The sequence below is a fragment of the Onychostoma macrolepis genome, chromosome 08, assembly GCF_012432095.1.
Source record: "Onychostoma macrolepis isolate SWU-2019 chromosome 08, ASM1243209v1, whole genome shotgun sequence".
Classification (NCBI taxonomy): Eukaryota; Metazoa; Chordata; class Actinopteri; order Cypriniformes; family Cyprinidae; genus Onychostoma; species Onychostoma macrolepis.
Window position 1 is genome coordinate 24645633 of NC_081162.1, and position 23848 is coordinate 24669480.

Here is a 23848-nt window from a genome sequence, read left to right on the forward strand (position 1 = left end):
TGCACAACAGAGGTATACTAAGTTAAAACATGGACAAACATGATGTTCTTTAAAAATAATGTTTAAATAAATTCATTATAAAGAATATTATTGTTGTTGTTATAACTTTGAAGTACATTGTACAATGCTAATATATTTGTCATAATTTCAAGTTAAATCAAACTTTTATTTTGACGGGCTGTAGCGGAACTTTGAGTTTGAGTGTATTTGACATTGTTTTTTCTCAAATAAAACTAGGAAATGTTAAAATTTTCTGTCAGAGCTACTCGACGTTCATGTTTATGTAGACGCTGAAAACACTTAGTGTGTGGTAGTTAAAACGGCGTCACTCAGAGACATGCAGAAACAATCAGATTATTTATATTGCAGTCTCTTTGCGCTTCACAGACACACTTCATATCTACTTTTGATTTATCCGTCCATCGGATTCCGCGTTTTTTACGTGACACCCTCGTTATACTGTAAATTCCATGTTCACGACTGCACCAGGATTCCCTCTGCATCATAGAAATCACATGGCCTTGATTTTATAACTTTTTATAAATGTGACGCCTTTATTTGCATGCAGGGATGGTGTCCGCAAATATGAGCAAAGATGTTGCATGTATTGCCTGCTTTTGCAGCCACTTTGTGTCCACATTTTTTGCAAATTGGATCCGTCCTCGAGGACAACCTCTCTTTTTCTTCATACTGCAGATTTTAACTTTTTTTTTTTCGGCGGGGGATGTTAGAATAGATATAATCTTTGTCATTCTCTCCGCTGTAAGCGTGTGTAAGCAGCCAAGTGAATGCAGAGTGAAGCAGCAGAGCGGAAATAAGTTACACATGCGTGGGTGTTTTTTTTTTTTTTTTTTAACCGTAAATATACAAATGTTTACGGTATGATAACTGTGCACGTTCAAACCGCAATAAACCGCCACACCGGTATATCATTACAACCCTAGTTGTAATTTCTGTGATGACAAAGCTGAATTTTCAGCATCATTACTCCACCGTGTTTTCAGTGTCACATGATTCTTCAGAAATCATGCTGATATGCTACTCAACATTTCTTATGAATTTGCTTGAATAAGTAACTTATTTTGATTTGTACTTGTTTTTCTTAGACAAAGACTCCTCTGCCTGCTGGTACCATCCTGAAACTGGTCACATCTGCTGATGGCAAGCCCACCACAATCATTACAACTTCACAGGCAGGAGGGGCTGGCACCAAACCCACTATCCTGGGCATCAGCACTGTCTCTCCAACTGCTGCCAACAAACCAGGAACCACCATTATTAAAACCATTCCCATGTCTGCTATCCAACAAGGAGCAGCAGGTCCGTTTCACGTCTGACTGTTCATCTCATTTGTAATTGTGCAACATTTAAAGAGCTTTTAGTTAAATTATAACTCACTTTTGCTCTCCGAGTTAAGCCACACAACAACATATTGTTTATATCTAACTAACAGATCTGTTTTTACACATCATTGCAAGCTCACATGATTTCCTGATGCTATTTCCTGTCTCATTACAAGGTCTGACTGGCAGCCCTGGTGTCAAGTCCCCCATCACAATTATCACCACTAAGGTTGTTACTCCTGGCACGGGTACTCCAGGGAAAATCATAACAGCTGTGCCAAAACTGACAGGTGCAGGACAACAGGGGGTCACACAGGTGAGGCCCATTTGAACTCCGTAACCACAGTCAAAGCATATCCATGCATCATGTTAAGCTCATCTAGTTTTGAATTGGTATTTTGTGTGGTCCATGAATATTTGACTTGCTCTCAGGTGGTCCTGAAGGGGGCGCCAGGGCAGCCCGGCACTATCCTGCGCACTGTGCCTATGGGTGGAATGCGTCTGGTTTCACCAGGCTCTGTGTCCGCTGGCAAACCAACTGTTACCACACTGGTTGTCAAGGGCACCACAGGTATGAATATTTATTCTGTAAACTTTCTCTGCAGTGTGGTTTTATACAAATTACAGAGAAGTTGTTGTTCTTGATATATGTGACTCATTAATAATAACCTTTCTGAATTTAGGAGTCACAACTCTAGGTACAGTAAGTGGTACTGTATCGACTAGCGTGGCAGGGGCAAATGTGGCAAGCGCTAACTCCAGCCTGGTGACTCCAGTCACCACACTTGCCTCCATCGCCACATTGTCCAGCCAAGTGATCAATCCCACGGCCATCACTGTATCTGCTGCCCAGACCAACCTCACCCCCTCTACAATACAAGTGAGTCACACTTAATAATAATAATAATAATAATATTATTGTATATGTTTTATAAGAAATTAATACTTTTATTCAGCTGGAATGCATTAAATTGAGCAAAAGTGAGAGTAAAGACATTTATAGTGTTACAATAGATTTTCATGATTTCAGATGAATGCTGTTCTTTTGAACTTTCTATTTATCAAAGAATCCAGAAAAAAACGTATCCAATTCCACAAAAATATTTAGCACAACTGTTTTCAACATTGAAAATAATAAATGTTTCTTCTAGTGATCGACCGATATTGATTATTTATTTATTTTAATAACCGATTCCAATTATTTGCATGTTTGTGCCCGATAACCGATATGCAGAACCAATATTTATTTACTGTTATAAAGTAAAAATTTTTCCTCCTTTCAGTCATCTTAAAAAAAATAAATTAAAAAAAAGGTTTAAAATTTAAGTCCTTCATGTTAAATTTAATCTTAATATTTGTTGTAAATTTAATCATATTAATGATTCATATCAATAAAAACATTTTATTTATAAAAAGCATCAGCGGCAACACTGATTTTAACAATAAGCAAAATAAATGTAGAATGTCTCATTTTCAAATGGAGAAAATAAATAAAGAACAGGAGTCATAACTTCTTTTTAAACTACAGTTTTAGGTTTATAAGCTGTTTAATAGGCTAAAGAGTGAAGAATGATTCACTGGATAATGTTAATTCACTGAATAATATTCTCTGGAATATTGAAATATAACAAACAAAACATGTTTTATTGCATTTCTCAGCTGGTATGTTATATCAGAATTATTAATGTTTTTGTTATTCTAGATTATGAAATGCCTGCTGAGAGTGCGATTTATCTGTGCATTTGCACAGAACTATAGCCTACTCAAATTGCGATCGCTCGCGGAGATAATAATTTCCATAGCGATGTATTTATTTAGATGTTTATTAGCGAAATAATGGTTATATAATAAATGTTAATATAATTTAGCGTGTTTTAAATAAGTGAATCTTGTTAAAAGTTACATCCAGTGGCCGTGCTGAAGCATTTCCTGAGCATCAACCGCTGAGTGAACAGCAAAATGAAAGCGGCTTCACGAGACTAATGATGAGCATATACAACAGAGAGAGAATTAAATTCAGCGCTTTTATTTCCAACATGCGCTCATTCATGGCTGTATTATTTAATTCATGCAAAGTTACGTCTTTATTTGGAGAGGACTTGACGGATTATGTTACGTGACTCCGTGAGTTCGTCGCAAAAAGACTTATTTAAATATGAATTCTGTATGTTCTGCTGTCTCTGTATATGTGAATGGCACAGACACGCGGTTTTGATTACACACACACACACTGAAGTGCGCGACGCTCGCGGTGTTTTCAGCATCTGCCGTCTCACTAAATGAGGACATAAATACATGACCAACATCCCCAGAACTGCTCTGAGAGTTGCTTCATGAGCATTTGACCGTTTCATTTGAGTAAAACGATCGTCATATCACATACATAGGCTATACAGAAACTTAAGAGGTCCTCATGGCAACCCGTCAAAATAAGTTCGGTTTATCTACTACTACTACAACAACAACTTTTGTTTAAAAGAATAATCACACAATACGCTATTTATTCCATGTTTTAATTTTAATGGTAAACCCATTTGTTTGCCAAAAAATTGAGTTTAACTCTCATTTGATTAAAAGATAACTGAAATTAATGTTTTATGGCTTCATTTGCACTGCACTGTAAATTAAAAGTAATCGAAATTACTGTCACATAGGCCAAGATTATGATGACATAAATTGTGACATTTCAATAGGCTATTGAACCAAGTGTGCCTATAACAGGCTATTAGTGTTATAGTTTAATTAAAATAGTTGCAGTCTTCTCATCTTCTACAATGGAGCTATGAAGACAATTAAATTATTTACACTTTTATATTATAATTTTGAGAGGTTATGCTATTCCACATACATTTCTAACATGTAAATTATTGAAGCCAAATACTTGCATTTCCCCAAGCTGTTTAGCTGTAGTACAGTATTCATAGGCTTAATCATGAAGCGTGCAGTGGCCCCACTTTTTACTAATTTTATATTACCCTTATTGTACATGGATGCATGGAGGATGACAAGAGTAAGAAGTGCAATCAACACCAGGGAAGGCAGTTTTTGTCAGAGCCCTTGTTATTCTTAATTTTGACATTAATTTTCATTTTTACATTAGACATAATATATCGGTAAAAAATATCGGTTATCGGTCCACTTGGTCTGTAATAATCGGTATCGGCCCTGAAAAACACATATCGGTCGACCCCCTAGTCTCGTCTCCCCTCAAGACGCGCTGCAATGACGATCCTGCGTGCAATTCTCAAAGCACCCACAAGATGGGGGCTTTTATCGGTGAATCCGATATTACAAAACCGATATCCGATTATGGTAAAGTGCTTAAATATCAGGAAAAATGTCGGTAAATCGATATTGGTCGATCTCTAGTTTCTTCAGCTGCTTTGCATCACAGGAATAAATTACACTTTAAATATTCAATAAAAATTTAAATTTTAATATTTTAAGTTGTAGTAATATTTCACTGTTTTTGTTGTATTTATCATTAAATAATTGCAGCCTTGATGAACGTAAGAGACTTCTTTCAAAAACATTTAAACAAAAATAAACATACAAAATATGTAATCAATTATAATTACTTCTGCACTGTTTAAAAGTTTGGGGCTGGTGAAACTGTTTATTTTTTATTTATATAAACAAATATAATATAATAAAACAAATAATATAATTATTTACAGTAATTCATTTATCCATTCCTTTTGATGTGTGTAATTAATGCTTATTCTGGAGCTGTCTTGAATTTCAATTTTTTTTTCCTCTTAGTCGGCAGCCCAGCCTACTCAAGTAACCCTGATCACGACTCCAAGTGGTGCTGAGGCCCAGCCTGCACAGGATCTTCCTGTCTCCATCCTGGCCTCTCCCACCTCAGAGCAGCCGTCCACCACTGGTGCTGATGCTGGTGACGGCGCTGGCGATGGTGCTACCACTGTGACACTGGTCTGCTCCAACCCTCCGTGTGAGACCCATGAGACTGGAACGACCAACACAGCGACAACTGCTTCTGCCAAAATGGGCACCCAACAGATTTGTTCCAACCCTCCATGTGAGACCCATGAGACTGGAACAACCAACACGTCGACAACGGCTTCTGCTAAAATGGGCACAGAACAAATTTGTTCTAACCCTCCCTGTGAGATGCACGTGACAGGCACCACCAACACGGCAACCACGGCCTCTGCGAACATGGGCAGAGGACAGCAGGTGTGCACCAACCCACCCTCAGAGACACATGACACAGGCACCACCAACACAGCCACTACTGCCAGCTGCAACATGGGATCTAAAGAGATGGAAACCGTGAACAGCAAGACAACATCTTCGCCGACTACGTCTTCAGCTTCTGGTTCAGAATCAGCAACACCCGTCTCAGAGAGCAGTGCTGAATCGGGCACCATGCGGCCGGAGAATCTCCGCACGGGGACCACCAACACCTCCACTACTGCCCGCTCCAACATGGGCTCCGACCAGACAGGAACGGTGCAGAGCTCCGACAAGAGCCAGGCCGCCATCTCCTCTACGATGATGCCTGTTTGCTCCAGTCCCGACGAAACGGACGAGGCGAGCAGCACAAACGCTTCACCTGTGTCTGATGACGTCCAGCAGGTCTGCTCAAATCCTCCCTGTGAGACACACAAGACTGGCACGACCAATACGGCTACGCAGTCGAGCTCTAGTATGGGCAGTGGGCAAACCAATGTTGTACAGAGGGTGTGTTCCAATCCGCCCTGTGAAACTCATGAAACGGGCACTACCAACACGCCGACCCAGGCCTCATCTTCTATTGGTGCTGGACAGAACGACGCTGTGCAGAGGTGTGTTCCAATCCGCCCTGTGAAACTCATGAAACGGGCACTACCAACACGCCGACCCAGGCCTCATCTTCTATTGGTGCTGGACAGAACGACGCTGTGCAGAGGGTGTGTTCCAATCCGCCCTGTGAAACTCATGAAACGGGCACTACCAACACGCCGACCCAGGCCTCATCTTCTATTGGTGCTGGACAGAACGACGCTGTGCAGAGGGTGTGTTCCAATCCGCCCTGTGAAACTCATGAAACGGGCACTACCAACACGCCGACCCAGGCCTCGTCTTCTATTGGTGCTGGACAGAATGGTGCTGTGCAGAGGGTGTGCTCCAATCCACCCTGTGAAACTCATGAAACCGGCACCACCAACACGCCGACCCAGGCCTCGTCTTCTATTGGTGCTGGACAGAATGGTGCTGTGCAGAGGGTGTGTTCCAATCCTCCCTGTGAAACTCATGAAACCGGCACCACCAACACAGCCACGACAGCAACAAGCAGCTTAGAAACTGGAGAAGGAGCAGGTATTTATCTGTACAACACCTGAAGATTATTTTTTGTGTACATATGAACATTTTAATAATATATTAAATATATAATTATTAGTAGTAGTACTAAACAAGGGAATGCATTTTTCTTTTTTTTTTAGCTTAATTGGCAGATGCTTGTAATCCACTCATGTTTTCATGTGTTATAGCTTGTAGAAGAGAGACTTTGTAGTATACGTAACCAAAGGGTTATTTATTTATTTTTATTTTTGTACCAACTTGTGCCGCTGATCTCATTAGCCAGACATTAAAATCGGTTAATAAAAGGGCTGCAAATCAAGTGAAAATAAAAAAGCAATAATATAATGATTCTATTATTAAATGCACAATTATTATTATTGGTTGTTAGTAGGGGTGTGCGATATGATGATTTTTGATCGTGGACGATAAAAATGTCTCCACGATCTGCTTTTGAAGAAATATCGTAGTATCGTGCTACAGCGCACATTCTATCAGCTGCAGTTCTTATTCCTCCGTCTCAATATACTGTACATTATTCGGATCTGCTTTAAAGCCTTGCCGGTTAAATGTTTTATTCACGCGTCGGTCTGATGTGCGCTTTTTCTGAGCCTGTACACCCGAAGCGTGCGTGCTAAAGCCTGTCAAAAAGCGCCTGATTACTGAACCAAGTTATCTTGTGCACTAATACTGTCAAAACACACAAGGTTGATGCAGGGATTAAAGTTCTCCGTCGTCACGACGGATTTCCGTTAATTACAGCGAGTCTACGACGGATTTCCGTCAATTGGAAAAAATTAGGGGAGAAGTAACATGTAGCACATTGTTGTTGTTCTGCCACACACCAAAAATCATCCCCGCCACGTCTGCAGCTTCTCACTGACTACATAGTAACGCCGCTCGCATCATTCACAGTCGGGTTATTAGCAGAGAACACAGAGCAGAACTTGATTTCGACTATTATTAATAATTCTACTCATTCCCGCAGGTTCCGACGGAATGTATCACATCTGCACATACTTTTGAGTCTTGAGAACTCGCTTGCGCGCTGTCATTTTCTGTGATTTCTGTGAGTCAGTGATTCATGATTACCCTTTCATAAAGACAGTCACTTGCTTCATCCCTGAATGAATCAGCCATTCGAACGAATCAATTGAATAAATGATTCAGTGCTAAAATCAGTGACATACCGCCACCTGCTGGCGGTTTCAGTTTAATTTTTAGCGTATATAATTTCAGTTATTTAAATCATTTAATATTTCTGTATTCAAAATTTTATATTTAAAACAATGTCCACATGAATCTATGAATTTAATTGCACTCATGCCACCTCTGAGCCTCATATGATTGGTAACTAATTTGTCTTATTCTACTTCTTATTGATTATTGATCAGAAGGTGCTCCTAATTTTTTTTTAAATTAGGAGGACAAGCGCTCCTAAAAAGAAAAGTAAGCACAGAACCATGTGTACCACATTAGATCCATGCATGAGGTCTTAAAGAGACAGCAGCCTAAATAAACCTGCTGCTGTCTTTCATTATACAGTGAATACACTGTTATTTTACAGTTGAATAGATTATAGTTAGACCTAACTGAAAAAAAATAAGTACTGATAATTTTAATTTGTATCTTGTTGTTTTTGTTTGTGCTATTGATTCTTACTTTTTTATTTACTATTTACTTTTTTTAGTTAATATAAATTCAATTCTGAGTGCAGGTGACTGAGGGTTGTGGGGGCGAAAGAATGGATGAAACGCATTTGTCTGTGTTTCACTCCATCTCAAATCACGCTCACGGAAAGCGCTCGAGAAACAGTATCTTTTCCGTGGCTTGATACGCTTTCAACTTTTTTTTTTTTTAGTCTCGAGCAAGAGACTGTACAACATTCACGTTACATGCATTGACTAGTTTTTACATAGAGCGGGTGACAGCGCACCGCATTAAAAGAAATGATCATTCATGTTTTCATAACCGCTGGCCAAACTCAAAAACAAAACTAAAATTAAAAAATCTTTGAGAGCAAGGGCCCCCTGGTGTTTCGGGGCCCTACGCAGCTTGCGTATTCTGCGTATGGACAGGTATGGCTGTGGAATGGGGTTTGGCCAAGGAAAAATTTTCAGTCAAAAGATTTTTTTTTTTTGCTTTAAAATGAGTAAGTAAACAGCTGAGAGAAAATGGATGCGTTCCTCTGTATATTAGATGCGTGCATGTCTTAAAGGGGCAGTATTGAACATGCTGCCGACTGTCATTAAAGGGATAGTTCACCTTAAAATGTAATTTCTGTCATTATTTACTAACTCGCATGTTGTCCGAAACCTGTATTAATTTCTTTCTTGTGCTGAACACAAAAGAAGATATTTTGAAGAATGTGGGTAACCAAATAGTATCTGGTCCACATTGACTTTTGATAGAAGGATAAAAAAATACTATGGAATAAGTCACTGGGGACCAGCAACTGTTTGGTTTTCCACGTTCCTCAAAATAGCATTTATGTTTAGCAGAAGAAACTCATTCAGGTTTAAAGAAACTTTTGAGTGAGTAAATGATGGTATAAATATAAAACACTTTTTATTTTGGGGTTAATTATTCCTTCAATGTTAATAAAACACCAAAACACAAAGAGAAAAATCACTCACTACTCTTAACTGAAAAACGTTAATACAGTTGATTTAATAGGAATCAATCTATATAGTGTTTTATTTTTATATTTGTTGATTTCAATTTATTGAATGCTCCTGCTAAATACACCTATTGTACCTGAAAATAAAACAATGTTTTATTTGTATAGTATTTGTAATGTGTATCTTTGTTCTCATTTTTTAATAACAAAGATAAAATAATGACAAAGATCTTCGCCCACTTTGGCCTAAATATCCACCATTCTTTTTTTAATACTTTTTGTTATCTTGAAAGGTTTTGTCTTTATAATAGGGAAATTAGTTTGGCTGTAATGCTCAGACAACTTGCAAAATAGTAAAACCAACTTGACAAAGAATCGTGATAAAATCGTGAATCGTGATTTTTCTTAAAAATATCGTGATATTATATTTTTGCCATATCGCCCACCCCTAGTTGTTAGTATTTGTATTTATTATTATTAATTAAATGGTGGTAATTGTGTATTATTTTTATAACGTGTTTATGTAGGGCTGTGCAATTAATTGAAATTCAGTTAGATTTCGGCCTCCAACGATTATGAAAATACAGTAATCGAGATGAAACAATTATCGCGCTCTATTCCGCCCCATTTCCAGTGGTGCGCTTTCGCTTCTCCATAAAAGCCCAATTTCACGTGCAGATCAGTAAAATCATGTAACGAGACTTTTGCAAAATGGGACGTGCTTGATTGAAGTTGTTTTAGATTTATTTGTTTTTAAAAGCATGAAAGAGAACTTGCGCATCCTCTGGAAGATTACTGTGTATGCACTCAGAGATGAGTCATCTTTTAGCGCCTAAACAGTCAAATACATGCAAAAATGTGTCAAAATGCAGTACTTGGTGATTATTCACGTAAACCCTTGTCGGTTATGTAATAAATAGGGTTGTTCCGATTCTAATACTAATATCGGAAATTCCACCGATACCACAAAAAAATTCTGGTATCGGCGAGGACTTGAACCCATGTACCGATCAGATACCATTTTTAAACAAGACCTATAGTTATGCGCGCTAGCTTTGCTTAACGCTGCAAATCAGAAATCAATTCTAATTCACTGCTCAGAATGCAAACACAGGAAGTTGTGCTGTGTTGCCACAAGCAACCACTATTTAGAGCAGCAAAGAATAAATACAAACGTGCTAGCAGCCAGTAAATCACTCGCATATGCGACTAAATCTTCACCCTGGGCGACTAAATAGTGTATAATATTAGCCACTGGCTAATAAATGCTCAGATTTTACTCTCCAGTGTGTGAGTTGGAGGCTATGTATAAGTTTAGCACAGATATATCGTCACTCTCCGAACACTCTGACTGAGCGCTTCAGAGTTTCTCTCTCCGTCAAGCGGTCTGTGCTATTTTTCAGATCATCTGAATGGATGCGCAGCGCACCTGTATTTGACGTACCGTAAGCTCTAGTGTGAAGTGCACGACTCGCCGTCGCTTTGCTTTTTTCCTCACACGCAAAGAGAGAGAGTCTTACATGTAGCGCGTCAATTCTGCATGGTATGTAAACGATATTCTTTGTTGTATTTTCCTTTGAGTTCCTTTTTGGAATTCTTCAGCTTTTTAGAACTGCCGGGTTCTCCGGTAGTAGGCGGAGCTAATGTGCAAATGACAATCTCATTGGCTGGCGCTCACCTATTATCGTCCCTGGTTTGATTTCAGCAAATCAGTTCAAGCGAACGCAGACAACATGATTAATATTCATGAACCCAGCAGCTCGTTAATCCTTAGTGCGTTTTATGTTGTTCTTAGTAGAATTCATAGTATGATTATTATCTTATCAGTATTATTGATTAGTTTCCCCCCCATTTTTTACAGAAACACTGAATGAAAAAAGCGCCACCACCAGTTCCGTTAAAATGACTGTTTTCATACATGGTTACCAAGTTTTAATTCTAATTGCTAAAGTTATATCATTAAATAGTACTCGATTCTCATAATACATTTATGCTTGACTGACTGATGTTAAAGGAACACTCCACTTTTTTTGGAAATAGGCTCATTCTCCAACTTCCCCAGAGTTAATAAGTTGAGTTTTACCGTTTTGGAATCCATTCAGCCGATCTCTGGGTCTGGCGATAGCACTTTTAGCATAGCTTAGCATAGATCATTGAAGCTAGGTAACTAGTTATAATATAGCTGGGGACTACTTTCAGGCGCTGCGTAATATCACTGCGCCTGCTGCGGCCATGGTACGGCAGCAAAGTTCCTTGATTATTACGCCGGAATGAGAGTATAGTTCCTAGCCAAATCGGCCTAGAAAATCGCAACTTTTCATTTTCCACCGGTCTTACTACACGATATAACTACAGAAGAGTCAAGTTTTAAATAGGACAAATATCGAAACTCTTTGGTCATTTTTGAATGCGATGCTACTGGTCTAATCGGATTCAATGATCTATGCTAAGCTATGCTAAAAGTGCTATCGCCAGACCTGGAGATCGGCTGAATGGATTCAAAAACGGTAAAACTCAACTTATTAACTCTGGGGGAGTTGGAGAATGAGCCTTGTTAGACTTGTTTTTTATTTTTTTAAACTTAAAGCACAGTTTTTCATTTTGTATCTTTTAAAAAAAAATGTATTCTTATTTTCGACCTTTGTTGTTGTTTTTTTTTAACTAATATTAGTTACTCTAGTATTCTGCTGTGGTATTGAGAATTGTGACATTTCGCTGGTCTCTAAAATGTAGATGTCATAGTAACCTTATTTACAGAAAATATATATTTGATATACAGTATATCTTTCATATAAAGTTTTGGTCATATGGCACTAATAATCATTTTAAATAATTGTGATTACAGTATTGACCAAAATAATCGTGATTTTATCATTTTTGTCATAACCGAGCAGCCCTTTTCTTTTTTTCTTATTATGAAATTATTAGCATTGGTATTAATAATAGCAATAATGATTGTAGTAATAAATTTATTTGTTTGCTTTTAAAAGTGATTCATATTCAACGTATTCATATTTTAAGTTCCATGGGCAGATTTGTTTTTAATGTGAAACTGTTTACCCATCTGTTACTCAATCTGTGTATAAATTATATGTAAGCAAAGGTACATTATTTTATTTGTATATTTAATTTTTCCAAGGTTTTTTAATTTTGTTTGTACTAAATTATCCATCTTTTCTACTGTAAATCAAAATGTTCTGATGCATATTTTACTTAGATTGGCATTGTAGTGTGAACAACTGTACAGACTTGTATCGCTCATCATATCAACTGCATTATACAATTTTTATCAACTGTCAGTTATCAATATAAATTGTCTCAGTGTCAATGCATCCCTAGTAATTAAACTCGTCTGTGTTTGTCCTTTTAGCCCAGCAGGCTGGTGATGGACAGAGTGACAGCGGCACCAGCTCAGAACCCTCATCATCTACAGAATCAGCCAATCCCACAACACAAAGCAGAGCCATCACAACAGTAACACAGGCCACGCCCACTCCAGGACCATCAGTACCGGTACAAACACACCTCTAATGCCTGGCTCACACTACAGGATTTTTAGCCCGATTTAGCCCCGATTTCCCCCTCCCGAGAATCGGAGGGAAAATCTTGTCGAGCACCTCGATCGGTCCCGATGTTCGGCGTGGATTATCTGGTAATGTGAGGCGTTCACCGATAGAACTTTGCACCTCCCGATCTTCTAGCACACAAATCGGGGCCGCCCCGATCATATCAAACATGTTTGATATTTAGGATTTAAATCGGGATGATGACGGCTATATGATTACGTCAGCACTTATAATAACAGCTAATGCGCGACCGCAAAACAGCTGCTGTAAGGCTCCGTTGAATAGTGGAGACGGAGGAAACTGCTTCTTGAAGTTTTGTAGTAACACGATTGTCTGTATAATATGTCGAAAACGTATCACAACCGATAAGGAGAAAGAGAAGCGCTGGGGTGAAATCGCCTCTGTTTTGAAAGTACCGAGTGAGTGAACACTGCTAGCGTGCTAGCTAACACATGTAAACATAGCTGACGAGCTGATCCGTGAGATCACGTGAGGCGCTCCATCTGGCATGATAATCTTAATAATATCTTGTAGTGTGTGATGTGCCACGAATTTCAAATTTTGTAGTGTGTGCATGTTTAAGATTTGAGGGAAGATAATCTGCAAAGATTCTCCTTATGAGTGTGCTGCAACCAGATTTCATAATCGTTTAGGATTTTAAAACTCCTTTAGTCTGAGCCCGGCTTAAAGCCGCTTTTCCACCGAAATTACAATTTGTCCCAGGAACTTTTTTCCCCCAGACCTGTTGCTGTCTGCGCTTCCATTGTGGTCTAAAGTACCGTGAAGAATAGGCAAATATTCTGGTGACTTTGGTCTGCAGGCGTTTCTCAATACCAAGTACGTAAAGTTCTTACTTGCGTCCTTGGTATTTTGGACTTTGCAAGTTCGACTCAGGAGTATGAACTCCCGGGGACGGAACGACGCAAGTCTAGTAATTCTGTAAATGGAGCATCCTGATAATCAGTCAGCTCGCCTTGGTTATTTTCCTCACTGTATTTACAATAAGACGAAATATGATATCAAACACCACTGCCTCTTTTTGTTTTCATTTAAACATATTAATAGCCGCAGAAATGTAGTTCAGGGAACGTACATACAGTCATGGCCAAAAATATCGGCACCCTTGCAATTCTGTCAGAAAATGCAACCTTCTCTCAGAAAATTTTTGCAGTTGCAAATGTTTTGGTACTCGCATGTTTTGTTTGCTTGTTTTTGTTTGCATTGAAACAACACAAAAAAAACCAGAAGAAAGGTCAAATCTGATACAATTATACAACGAAATATTATATCAAACATTGCCTCTTTTCATTTTCACATATTAGTAGATTAATAGAATAAAGACCTAAGATTACCTGTTAGATTTACCCAAAATGAATTATATTTTATGTTTAACCAGTACAGAGACATCAGAGCCAGCGGCAAATGTCAGAAGGACTAGCCGAGTTGAGGCTGCTCTCGTCGGGAAACATGAGCACTGAGCGCCCGGTGATCGTGTGGAGCTCACGTCTCCGAAATCGGCAAAGCGCGTTTTCAAATAGGCGACGTCTTTTATAAAAAAAACCCCCCGCAGATTTGAGTTTTAAACAACTACATTCTCGCCTGAAATACTTTTAAAACTAAATTTCATGACACGCTAACAGTAATATTTTAAATAATTATGCGAATATATGGTGGTTGAAATACAGTGCTGTGTGAACACAACCAATCAGCATGTTCAGCGCCCAAGTCCCGCCCCCGAAAGTTCCAGACCTTTGAAAAAGTACTACCTCGTGAGCAGGTACTTTCTGAGGGGCAAATTTTTACCCGGAACTTTATTTAGATCCTGGTTCCTGTGGTGGAAACACACCGAGTACCGGCCCAAAGTCCCTAGTTCCTGGGGAAAGTTCCTGCGGTGGCAACAGGGCTTAATCTGATAAACTGGCTTTATGTGGATTTCCTGTAGCCAGCATCCCTGTATATTCCACTTTGCTCTCAAAGTTACTAGGAAAGCCATTTTACATATGAAGAGTTCATTTGCAAAAACGGATAACTCTGTTTTTAACAATTTTCAAAAATCAAGTTTTTTCATTGTGCATTCCAATTAATCAAACTGTAGTTGGGTTATTTTGATTGGGTACAAAATTACTAAAAAATACTAGCTAGCTAACTAACACAGTAAAACACAATAAAAAACATGATGGCATAATAAAAAACATGATTTTTGAAAATTTTAAAAACGGAGTTATCAGTTTTTGCAAAAACTCTTCATATACACAGTCCTTTCCTGTCTAATTGGGAGCATCTTTACCAGAATAAGCTGTAGAGCAACGCATGTTTGCTGATAGTCATGCAAGGTTTTTACAAATGCATGAATTCTGTTCTTTTGCATGCAAATAAATGCTCTAGGTTAAGATGTTTTGTTGTCATTCTAATGTTCTGTTTGTGTTTTCTCCACAATGCAGGAGATTTCTTCCATGGCTGGATCTGCGGTAGTGGCTGAGGTCCCAGGAGAGGCCGAGGCCATGGAGCAGACCAGTGCTGAGGCCGTGGCAGCGGGAGAAGAGCCCATGCAGACCGAGTGTCAGGGAGAGCTGGGTGAAGAGGGAGCCGTCAGGGTCGTGGCCATAGGTGAAAGTGCAGCCGGTGAGGAGGGCACCATGCTACAGGTTCATGTCGCCATGGAAGCACAGCCAGGTCAAGGAGATCAGTCTGAGGTAAGGAACTTTTTGGCAAGTCACCTTTATTTAGTGCATTATACAGTATAGATTCTTTATTACTGCCTCACAGTTAAATCACAGAATCAAAGATGCAAACATTAAAAATGAAACATAATTATGCTGTAAGGCAGTTTTACAGACAATAGTGTTAAGTTCAGCTGTCAGTTCAGCGTTGATTCAGTTCAGCAAATATGTGAAGTTGATCAGTTATGAAGAATTCAGTTAAGCTATAAGCAGCTCTACAGAAGGCAAGTGTTGTTATTCAGCTCAAGCCAGTTCAATGTTTTATGTTCAATAAGTGTCAACGTTGCATAATCCATCCATAATGAAGCAAATTGTAAAGCAGAATTCGTTCAGTTCTAGTTTTGTAACCAAGTGATTTAGAGATGAATACATATGATTTTTGTTGTAAATTGATAAGTATTGCTTTCATATATTAAGAGCCATATTCTACATTTATGCTGCTGTTAGTCACTTTTTTTTTTTTTAACCAAAACAACTGTAATTCAGTTATTTTTGTGCCACATGATCCTTCAGAAATCATTCTAATAGGCTTATTTGCTACTCAAGAAACATTTCTAATCATCTTTAATGTTGAAATTAGTGCTGTTTATTAGGGATGCACCGATATGAAAATTTTGGCCGATACCGATAATTCTTTATAAATGAAAGCCGATAAACCGATATGTTGGCCGATAAATCTAAATCCAATTTTTTTTTAATATAATTTTTGAGAGCCTGATTACAAAAAAGGTCTCACCATTAAAAGCCATTAAACACTTCAAAATAAATCAAACATAAAGCAGCCTTACAAATAAATAAAACAATGCTTAAATAATGCAAACAAGTCACTGGACAACATTACTTAACTAAAAAAAAAACTAATAAAAAAAAAAAATCATGTGCCGTGGATAGATTAACGGAATAGCCTCCGCACTGACAATAAAATTAATTAAACCATATTACTGATGAAAATAAAATAAAAAGAAAAGTGGTGGTGGTTATTATTATTATTATTATTAATGTATCAATGATTTTGAAAAAGTATGTTAAATTAATACCACTGTTTCAAATAGCAGCATGCCGTTTTAGCGCTGCTGAAGAGCGGAATGAACACCAGTAAATTGAAGCGATTATTTATACAACATAAACATAATATTATAACTTATATATGCACAAAAAGACGCAAATACGCAAGTGATCTTGAACTAAGTTATGCGCTAATAATGAGCCAACGCTCTTGGCTCTTCCAGCAACAACGCGCTTAAACACAACAAATTAAACCAAAGAATTATCAACGTTTTATTATAATAGTGTTCTCATTATAATATTAAATATATGATAGTCCCATCATATAATATTGTGAGTTGCTGTTTGAGCTGCATGCGCATTATGAAATAATGCATTATTTATCGGCTTTAATATATCGGCCAAATTTTCTTATGGGTTCGATTACGATAACAGAAAAAATAACATTTATCGGCCAATACCGATATGGTGGCCTATATATCATCAATCCCTAGCTGTAATGCATTTGTTTTTCAAAATTATTTGATGAATAGAAATTCAAAAGAATTGCATTTATTTTAAATGGAAATCTTTTGTAACATTTAAAGTCTTTGTCACTTATCACTTTATAAGTCTCCTGTCACCTTTAATCAGTTTTTTGCTGAAAAAAGCATTAATTTCTCTTGTGCAAATAATAAACAATTCCCTGTGCTCTCCATACAGCAGATGGAGGCCGGTGTGGAGGGTGCCGAAGCAATGAGTCTCGCAGCTCAAGACTCTGAAGCCCTTGCTCTGCCCCAGGAGCTGATGTCGGCAGAAGGACAACAAACCACCCTCATGGTGACCGGACTGACTCCAGAGGAGCTGGCTGTGACGGCAGCGGCTGAGGCTGCAGCACAGGCTGCAGCTACAGAAGAAGCACAGGCCCTCGCCATCCAGGCTGTCCTACAGGCGGCTCAGCAGGCTGTGCTCAGTAAGTGTATGAGAGACTGCCGTATGCATTATGATGTATTCAGTAGAGTTTGAATTCTCAGCTTGGCTTGACTTTGTCTCAGGTGAGGGAGACTCGGGTCACGACGGGCAGCAATCCACCACCATCCCTATAGTTTTGACTCAGCAGGAGCTTGCTGCTCTGGTTCAGCAGCAGCAGCAGCTCCAGGAGGCGCAGGCGGCTGCAGCCCAGCAGTTAAGCGCTGAAGCAGCCGCAGCTGCACTGCCCACCGAAGCCTTGGCTCCAGCAGACAGTCTCAACGACCCAGCGTCTGAGAGCAACGGCCACGAGATGACAACTGCTGTCGTGGGAGCTGTGGCCCGTCTCCTTCCACGTACTTCTGCAGAGAGTAAGAGATGCTTGTTTTTGTTTTTAAATGATCATTTGTAATGGTGCAAACATAAATGCTTGGTGACACTTTACAATACAGTCCCATTTCACACAAAAAAATTTACATTTTTTCAAAAATATATTCACTTAGGCCATTCAAGCTGTAGATGAGTGTTTTTTTAATCATAACAGATTTGGAGAAATGTGGCATTGCATCACTTGCTCCGCAATGGATCCTCTGCAGTGAATGGGTGCCGTCAGAATGAGAGTCCAAACAGCTGATAAAAACGTCACAATCCACATGACTCCAGTCCATCAGTTAACATCTTGTGAAGTGAAACGATGCATTTTATCAGCTGTTTGAACTCTCATTCTGACGACACCCATTCACTTTAGAGGATCCATTGGTGCTAAATTTCTCTAAATCTGTTCTGATGAAGAAACAAACACTTTGTTCTCGGCTGGCGTGAGGGTGAGTACATTTTTAGCAAATTGTAATTTTTGGGGTGAATTATTTCTTTAAATGATGTAGTTAATTAACAAACGGAACCTTGTTGTAAAGTGTTACCAAATTAGTAAAGGTGTTTGTTTTTTTTCCTAATAATTTAGTTATGATCAAATGTGGTGGTTTTTAGTGCATGCTAAAAATGCCTCTCTTTTGCTGCAGCTCTAGCCCCATCAAGTACTTTTGCACCATCTCAGCCAATGGTGGTCGCCAGTCCTGCCAAGATGCAAGCAGCCACTGCTTTAGCTGAGGTGGCCAATGGGATTGAATCAGCAGCTGGGGTAAGTTTACTGGTGGTACATGATTTGAACTAATGCATTGAATATCCATTTCAGACATTAACTTTGAGACTATTGTTCAACCATCTCTATTCATCGCAGAAGCAAGAAGCTCCTCCAGCCGTTGTGAAGCCACCAGTGAAGAAAGAGAATCAGTGGTTTGACGTTGGAATCGTTAAGGTCACAAACATGGTTGTCACGCACTATTATGTGCCAGCAGATGATTCAGCGGTTACTGATGTAAGTAATGATTAAGTTGCTGTTTGTGTATTTTGCTAAAAGGAAAAGGAAGTGTTATTTAGGGCTAATTGAAATCGACTTTAGTGGTAGAATAATATATTTTGCCAAGTAAGATTAGCACTTTGGCTGATATGATTTGGAAGCAGGATTTCATTTTGACAGTTCTGAGAACTTCATCGGTTTATGTTCTGTTTAATGGTTCTATTTAATAATAGAAAGACATATAATATAATATTTTCATAGAATGTCAGCATTTGACACGTAAAAATTTATATCAAGTCTTTGAATATCTAATTATCTGTTACTCATGTCATAATCACTGTGTACTGTATGTAGAGTACAGTGTTATCTGGTCTTTTTTGAGAAAAAGATTCTATGTCAGTATCTGCATTAAAGAGAGAGAAAGACTCCATATTAGTTGACCACTAATCATCTTTTTTACTGTGACTTTGCAGGATGATTCTGGCGCAATCCCAGACTACAGCCGAATGAAAAAGATCGAGCTTTCTCCAGGCACCGCATACAAGTTTCGCGTGGCCGGTATCAATGCGTGCGGCCGCGGGACGTTCTCCGAGGTCTCTGCGTTTAAGACCTGCTTACCTGGCTTCCCTGGAGCACCGTGTGCCATCAAAATCAGCAAGGTTGGTCACTGCAAATGTCTAGCGTTTTGGTCTACATGTGGGTCAATCTTGGTGACTAAAATAGTTTTTCCTCTCCCATTAGAGCCCCGATGGTGCCCACCTGACCTGGGAGCCTCCTTCAGTGACGTCGGGGAAGATCATTGAGTATTCGGTGTATCTGGCCATCCAGAGCTCACAAACAGTTGAGGCTAAAGCATCCGCTCCGGCTCAGCTTGCCTTTATGCGGGTGTACTGTGGGCCCAACCCGTCCTGCCTAGTGCAGTCATCTAGTCTCTCCAATGCCCACATCGACTACACCACCAAACCCGCCATCATCTTCCGCATCGCTGCACGCAACGAGAAGGGCTACGGCCCTGCAACGCAAGTCAGGTGGCTACAAGGTGAGGATATTTCGTTTTTTGTTGGATGGACCCTTTTCACAGACTGTGGTGATGCATTGTAAATATATACACTGAACAAAATTATAAACGCAACACCTTTTGTTTTTGCCCCCATTTTTCATGAGCTGAACTCAAAGATCTAAGACTTTTTCTATGTACACAAAAGGCCTATTTCTCTCAAATATTGTTCACAAATCTGTTTAAATCTGTGTTCGTGAGCACTTCTCCTTTGCCGAGATACTCCATCCACCTCACAGGTGTGGCATAACAAGATGCTGATTAGACAGCATGATTATTGCACAGGTGTGCCTTAGGCTGGCCACAATAAAAGGCCGCTCTAAAATGTGCAGTTTTACTGTATTGGGGGGGGGGTCCGAAAACCAGTCAGTATCTGGTGTGACCACCATTTGCCTCATGCAGTGCAACACATCCCCTTCGCATAGAGTTGATCAGGTTGTTGATTGTGGCCTGTGGAATGGCTGTGCGAAGTTGCTGGATATTGGCAGGAACTGGAATACGCTGTTGTATACGCCGTTCCAGAGCATCCCAAACATGCTCAATGGGTGACATGTCCGGTGAGTATGCTGGCCATGCAAGAACTGGGATGTTTTCAGCTTCCAGGAATTGTGTACAGATCTTTGCAACATGGGGCTGTGTATTATCATGCTGCAACATGAGGTGATGGTCGTGGATGAATGGCACAACAATGGGCCTCAGGATCTCGTCACGGTATCTCTGTGCATTCAAAATGCCATCAATAAAATGCACCTGTGTTCGTTGTCCATAACATACGCCTGCCCATACCATAACCTCACCGCCACCATGGCAAACCGCTCACCCACACGACGCCATACACGCTGTCTGCCATCTGCCCTGTACAGTGAAAACCAGGATTCATCCGTGAAGAGAACGCCTCTCCAAAGTGCCAGACGCCATCGAATGTGAGCATTTGCCCACTCAAGTCGGTTACGACGACGAACTGCAGTCAGGTCAAGACCCTGATGAGGATGACGAGCATGCAGATGAGCTTCCCTGAGACGGTTTCTGACAGTTTGTGTAGAAATTCTTTGGTTATGCAAACCGATTGTTGCAGCAGCTGTCCGGGTGGCTGGTCTCAGACGATTTTGGAGGTGAAGATGCTGGATGTGGGGGTCCTGGGCTGGTGTGGTTACACGTGGTCTGCAGTTGTGAGGCCGGTTGCATGTACTGCCAAATTCTCTGAAATGCCTTTGGAGACGGCTTATGGTAGAGAAATGAACATTCAATTCACAGGCAACAGCTCTGGTGGACATTCCTGCATTTAGCATGCCAATTGCACACTCGCTCAAAACTTGTGACATCTGTGGCATTGTGCTGTGTGATAAAACTGCACATTTTAGAGTGGCCTTTTATTGTGGCCAGCCTAAGGCACACCTGTGCAATAATCATGCTGTCTAATCAGCATCTTGATATGCCACACCTGTGAGGTGGATGGAGTATCTCAGCAAAGGAGAAGTGCTCACTAACAGATTTAGACAGATTTGTGAACAATATTTGAGAGAAATAGGCCTTTTGTGTACATAGAAGTCTTAGATCTTTGAGTTCAGCTCATGAAAAATGGGGGCAAAAACAAAAGTGTTTATAATTTTGTTCAGTGTATATTCACTGTTAAACATTAATTTAGAACACTATACCTAAACATTTTGGTGAAATTTAATGTGTGAGGCAATGATTTTTATCAGGGCAAACTTTGAAGGACTATATTTTTATAAAAAATCTTTTATAAAAGAGATGTGTTTTTACTTATATAACCACTTTTTAATATTATAATTTATATTTTATTATAATATTTTTTTGAATGTTGAATCTGTATCTGCTATGTAATAGTCTATAAAGCTGATATGTAACCATAACACTATACTAATGCTATTGTGGATTGGAGCATATGCGAAGCTGTATGTATGTATGTAGTTTACCCAACAATGACAATGACTTCCGGGTGTATTTAAAGATCTTTTAAGCTATGGAATGGATTTTGTTTATCAATTTTATTCAAATATGTTTGCAGAAACCAGCAAAGATGGCTCTGCGGCCAAACCTGCAGCAAAGAGGCCGGTCTCGTCACCTGATATGTGAGTTTGTGGACATTATACCTTTCAAAATGAACAGTACCGATCTGTATACCCAACCTAATGTTGCTTTACCCGTTCAGGAAAGGCGCTGGTCCAAAGAAGGCCAGATCTGACCAGTGAGAGCTCACCGTGACCCCTGACCCTGCCCTGTTTATGAGCTGAACCATGACTGAACTCCACCTCCTGCTGAATGACCTTCCTGCTTCCACTTCTCACCCCATTCCATCCTCTGCAATGAACCGGAAGGAAACTGCAGCCAAAAATAGGAAAACGTTCAAAAAAAGGAAAACCTTTGTTTCCGTTTTTGAGAAATCCACTACCATCACTGGACATGTTGGTGCCATGGACGCCTAATTTCCAACTGTATTTTTAAAAAAAAAACATAAATGTTCCTCCTCAGAAGCACATACATTTGCTTTTGCTGACAATTTTGTGTAAAGCGATTCCGACAGCAGCGTTCAATCTAGTTATAACTGTATTATCAGATACTCATTCTTTGTTTTATTCCCTTGATATTCATTTATTTTTAAGCTTATTTCAATACAAGCAATAGATAACAGAAAAATAACTCTGCTCTCTTGTCAGTTTGTTGATGTTTTCATTATTTGGGCAAGTCTGTATATTTCAACCGTGTGCTGAAAGGAGACGGAGACACAGAGGAGGGAGTGCAGACGGCGAAACGAAGCAGGGGAAATCAAATAAAAACGGACAGAACTTGGTGATGCTTATGAGGGAAAAGACTCTGTTCATTTGGAGAATCTGTAATTATTAATTCACTTCGAGTTCAGTAGCCTGTTTTGCATCACTGTGTGTTCATACATTTGCTGTGAGGGACAATTGAGGACCGCAATGCTGAAGACTTAAAGGACTTCGATCCATGTAGATGAAAAGCATAATACTTTTGCATTGCGTCAACTAGATCTTGTATAAAGAGAGAAAAATCCCAAAAATAGTAAATGGTGATACAGGAGTTCTTTTTGTGTGGTTTATTTTTGTAATTTTTTTTTTTTTAATCAGAAAAGGTCTTTCCTTCTCATGTATTTGTGCTTCAGAGCGCAGTTTTAAACCTCACCCCTCTCCTCAACATGTTAACTGCTTGTTCCTGTAGTCTCCATGCTTGTGGATTTGACATGCGGGCCACAGTGTTTCCCGTGTTCATGAATGATTTCACCTTTATTTTGGGAGTTGTAGTGTAAAATGTATGTATTTGTTCTAAACAATGACTCACTTTTGAGGCTTTCTCCACCCCACTTTTTACTTTTTGGCGTTTATAGAAGCTTACTGCAGAAAAAGATGCTTTTATTTTTATTTCACTCTTGTCATTAGTCTATATTTCCTGTACATTCACTTTTCTGAATCTCACGTTTCTTTTGTACACTTGGTTTTGTGAGTTGATAGATATGAATTGGGATACTTCTCAAGCTGTGCGGCAAAAGTTTGAACCATTTTCATTCTCTGCTTCGGACTGTTTGGACTTGTTATGAATGCAGACCTGTGTAAATGCTCAATTGGTGGAAAGTAAGGTGAGGTTTTGATGGGAATGTCTTTTTTGAATGGAAGCTAGAAACAGTTTGTTCCCGTTTCTAGTGGTTGGGAAATGTTGCAGATGGATTGTTGGCTTAGCCAGAGTTCGAACTCAGTTGTAAATTAGTTCTTTCACGTAGCAAGACGTAAAACAAAAAACCCTTTGCCTTTTTTATATAATTATCTGTAACAAGATGTTTTTACATGTTGTCATCTATTGATTGCTTTTGTGTCTTGACATGATATAAAAGTAATGGAATTCTGTCTCTGTTCATTTGGTTTGTTTTGCCTGCGTTTTTGTTGTTTGT

General features: G+C 39.3%; 1 protein-coding gene across 1 annotated transcript in view; it reads left to right on the forward strand.

Moving 5' to 3' along the window:
* The window catches only part of hcfc1b (host cell factor C1b), a 32484-nt gene extending 8680 nt beyond the window's left edge, over positions 1-23804 (forward strand). The window contains 16 exon segments of the mRNA XM_058783970.1: positions 1107-1320; positions 1520-1659; positions 1776-1914; positions 2027-2223; positions 5106-6153; positions 6156-6668; positions 12641-12783; positions 15278-15529; positions 17264-17513; positions 17596-17880; positions 18529-18647; positions 18747-18884; positions 19340-19525; positions 19608-19905; positions 21953-22016; positions 22097-23804. Coding sequence (XP_058639953.1) covers positions 1107-1320; positions 1520-1659; positions 1776-1914; positions 2027-2223; positions 5106-6153; positions 6156-6668; positions 12641-12783; positions 15278-15529; positions 17264-17513; positions 17596-17880; positions 18529-18647; positions 18747-18884; positions 19340-19525; positions 19608-19905; positions 21953-22016; positions 22097-22136 — 4026 coding nt within the window. The 3' untranslated portion in view covers positions 22137-23804.
* The last annotated feature ends 44 nt before the right edge of the window (positions 23805-23848 follow it).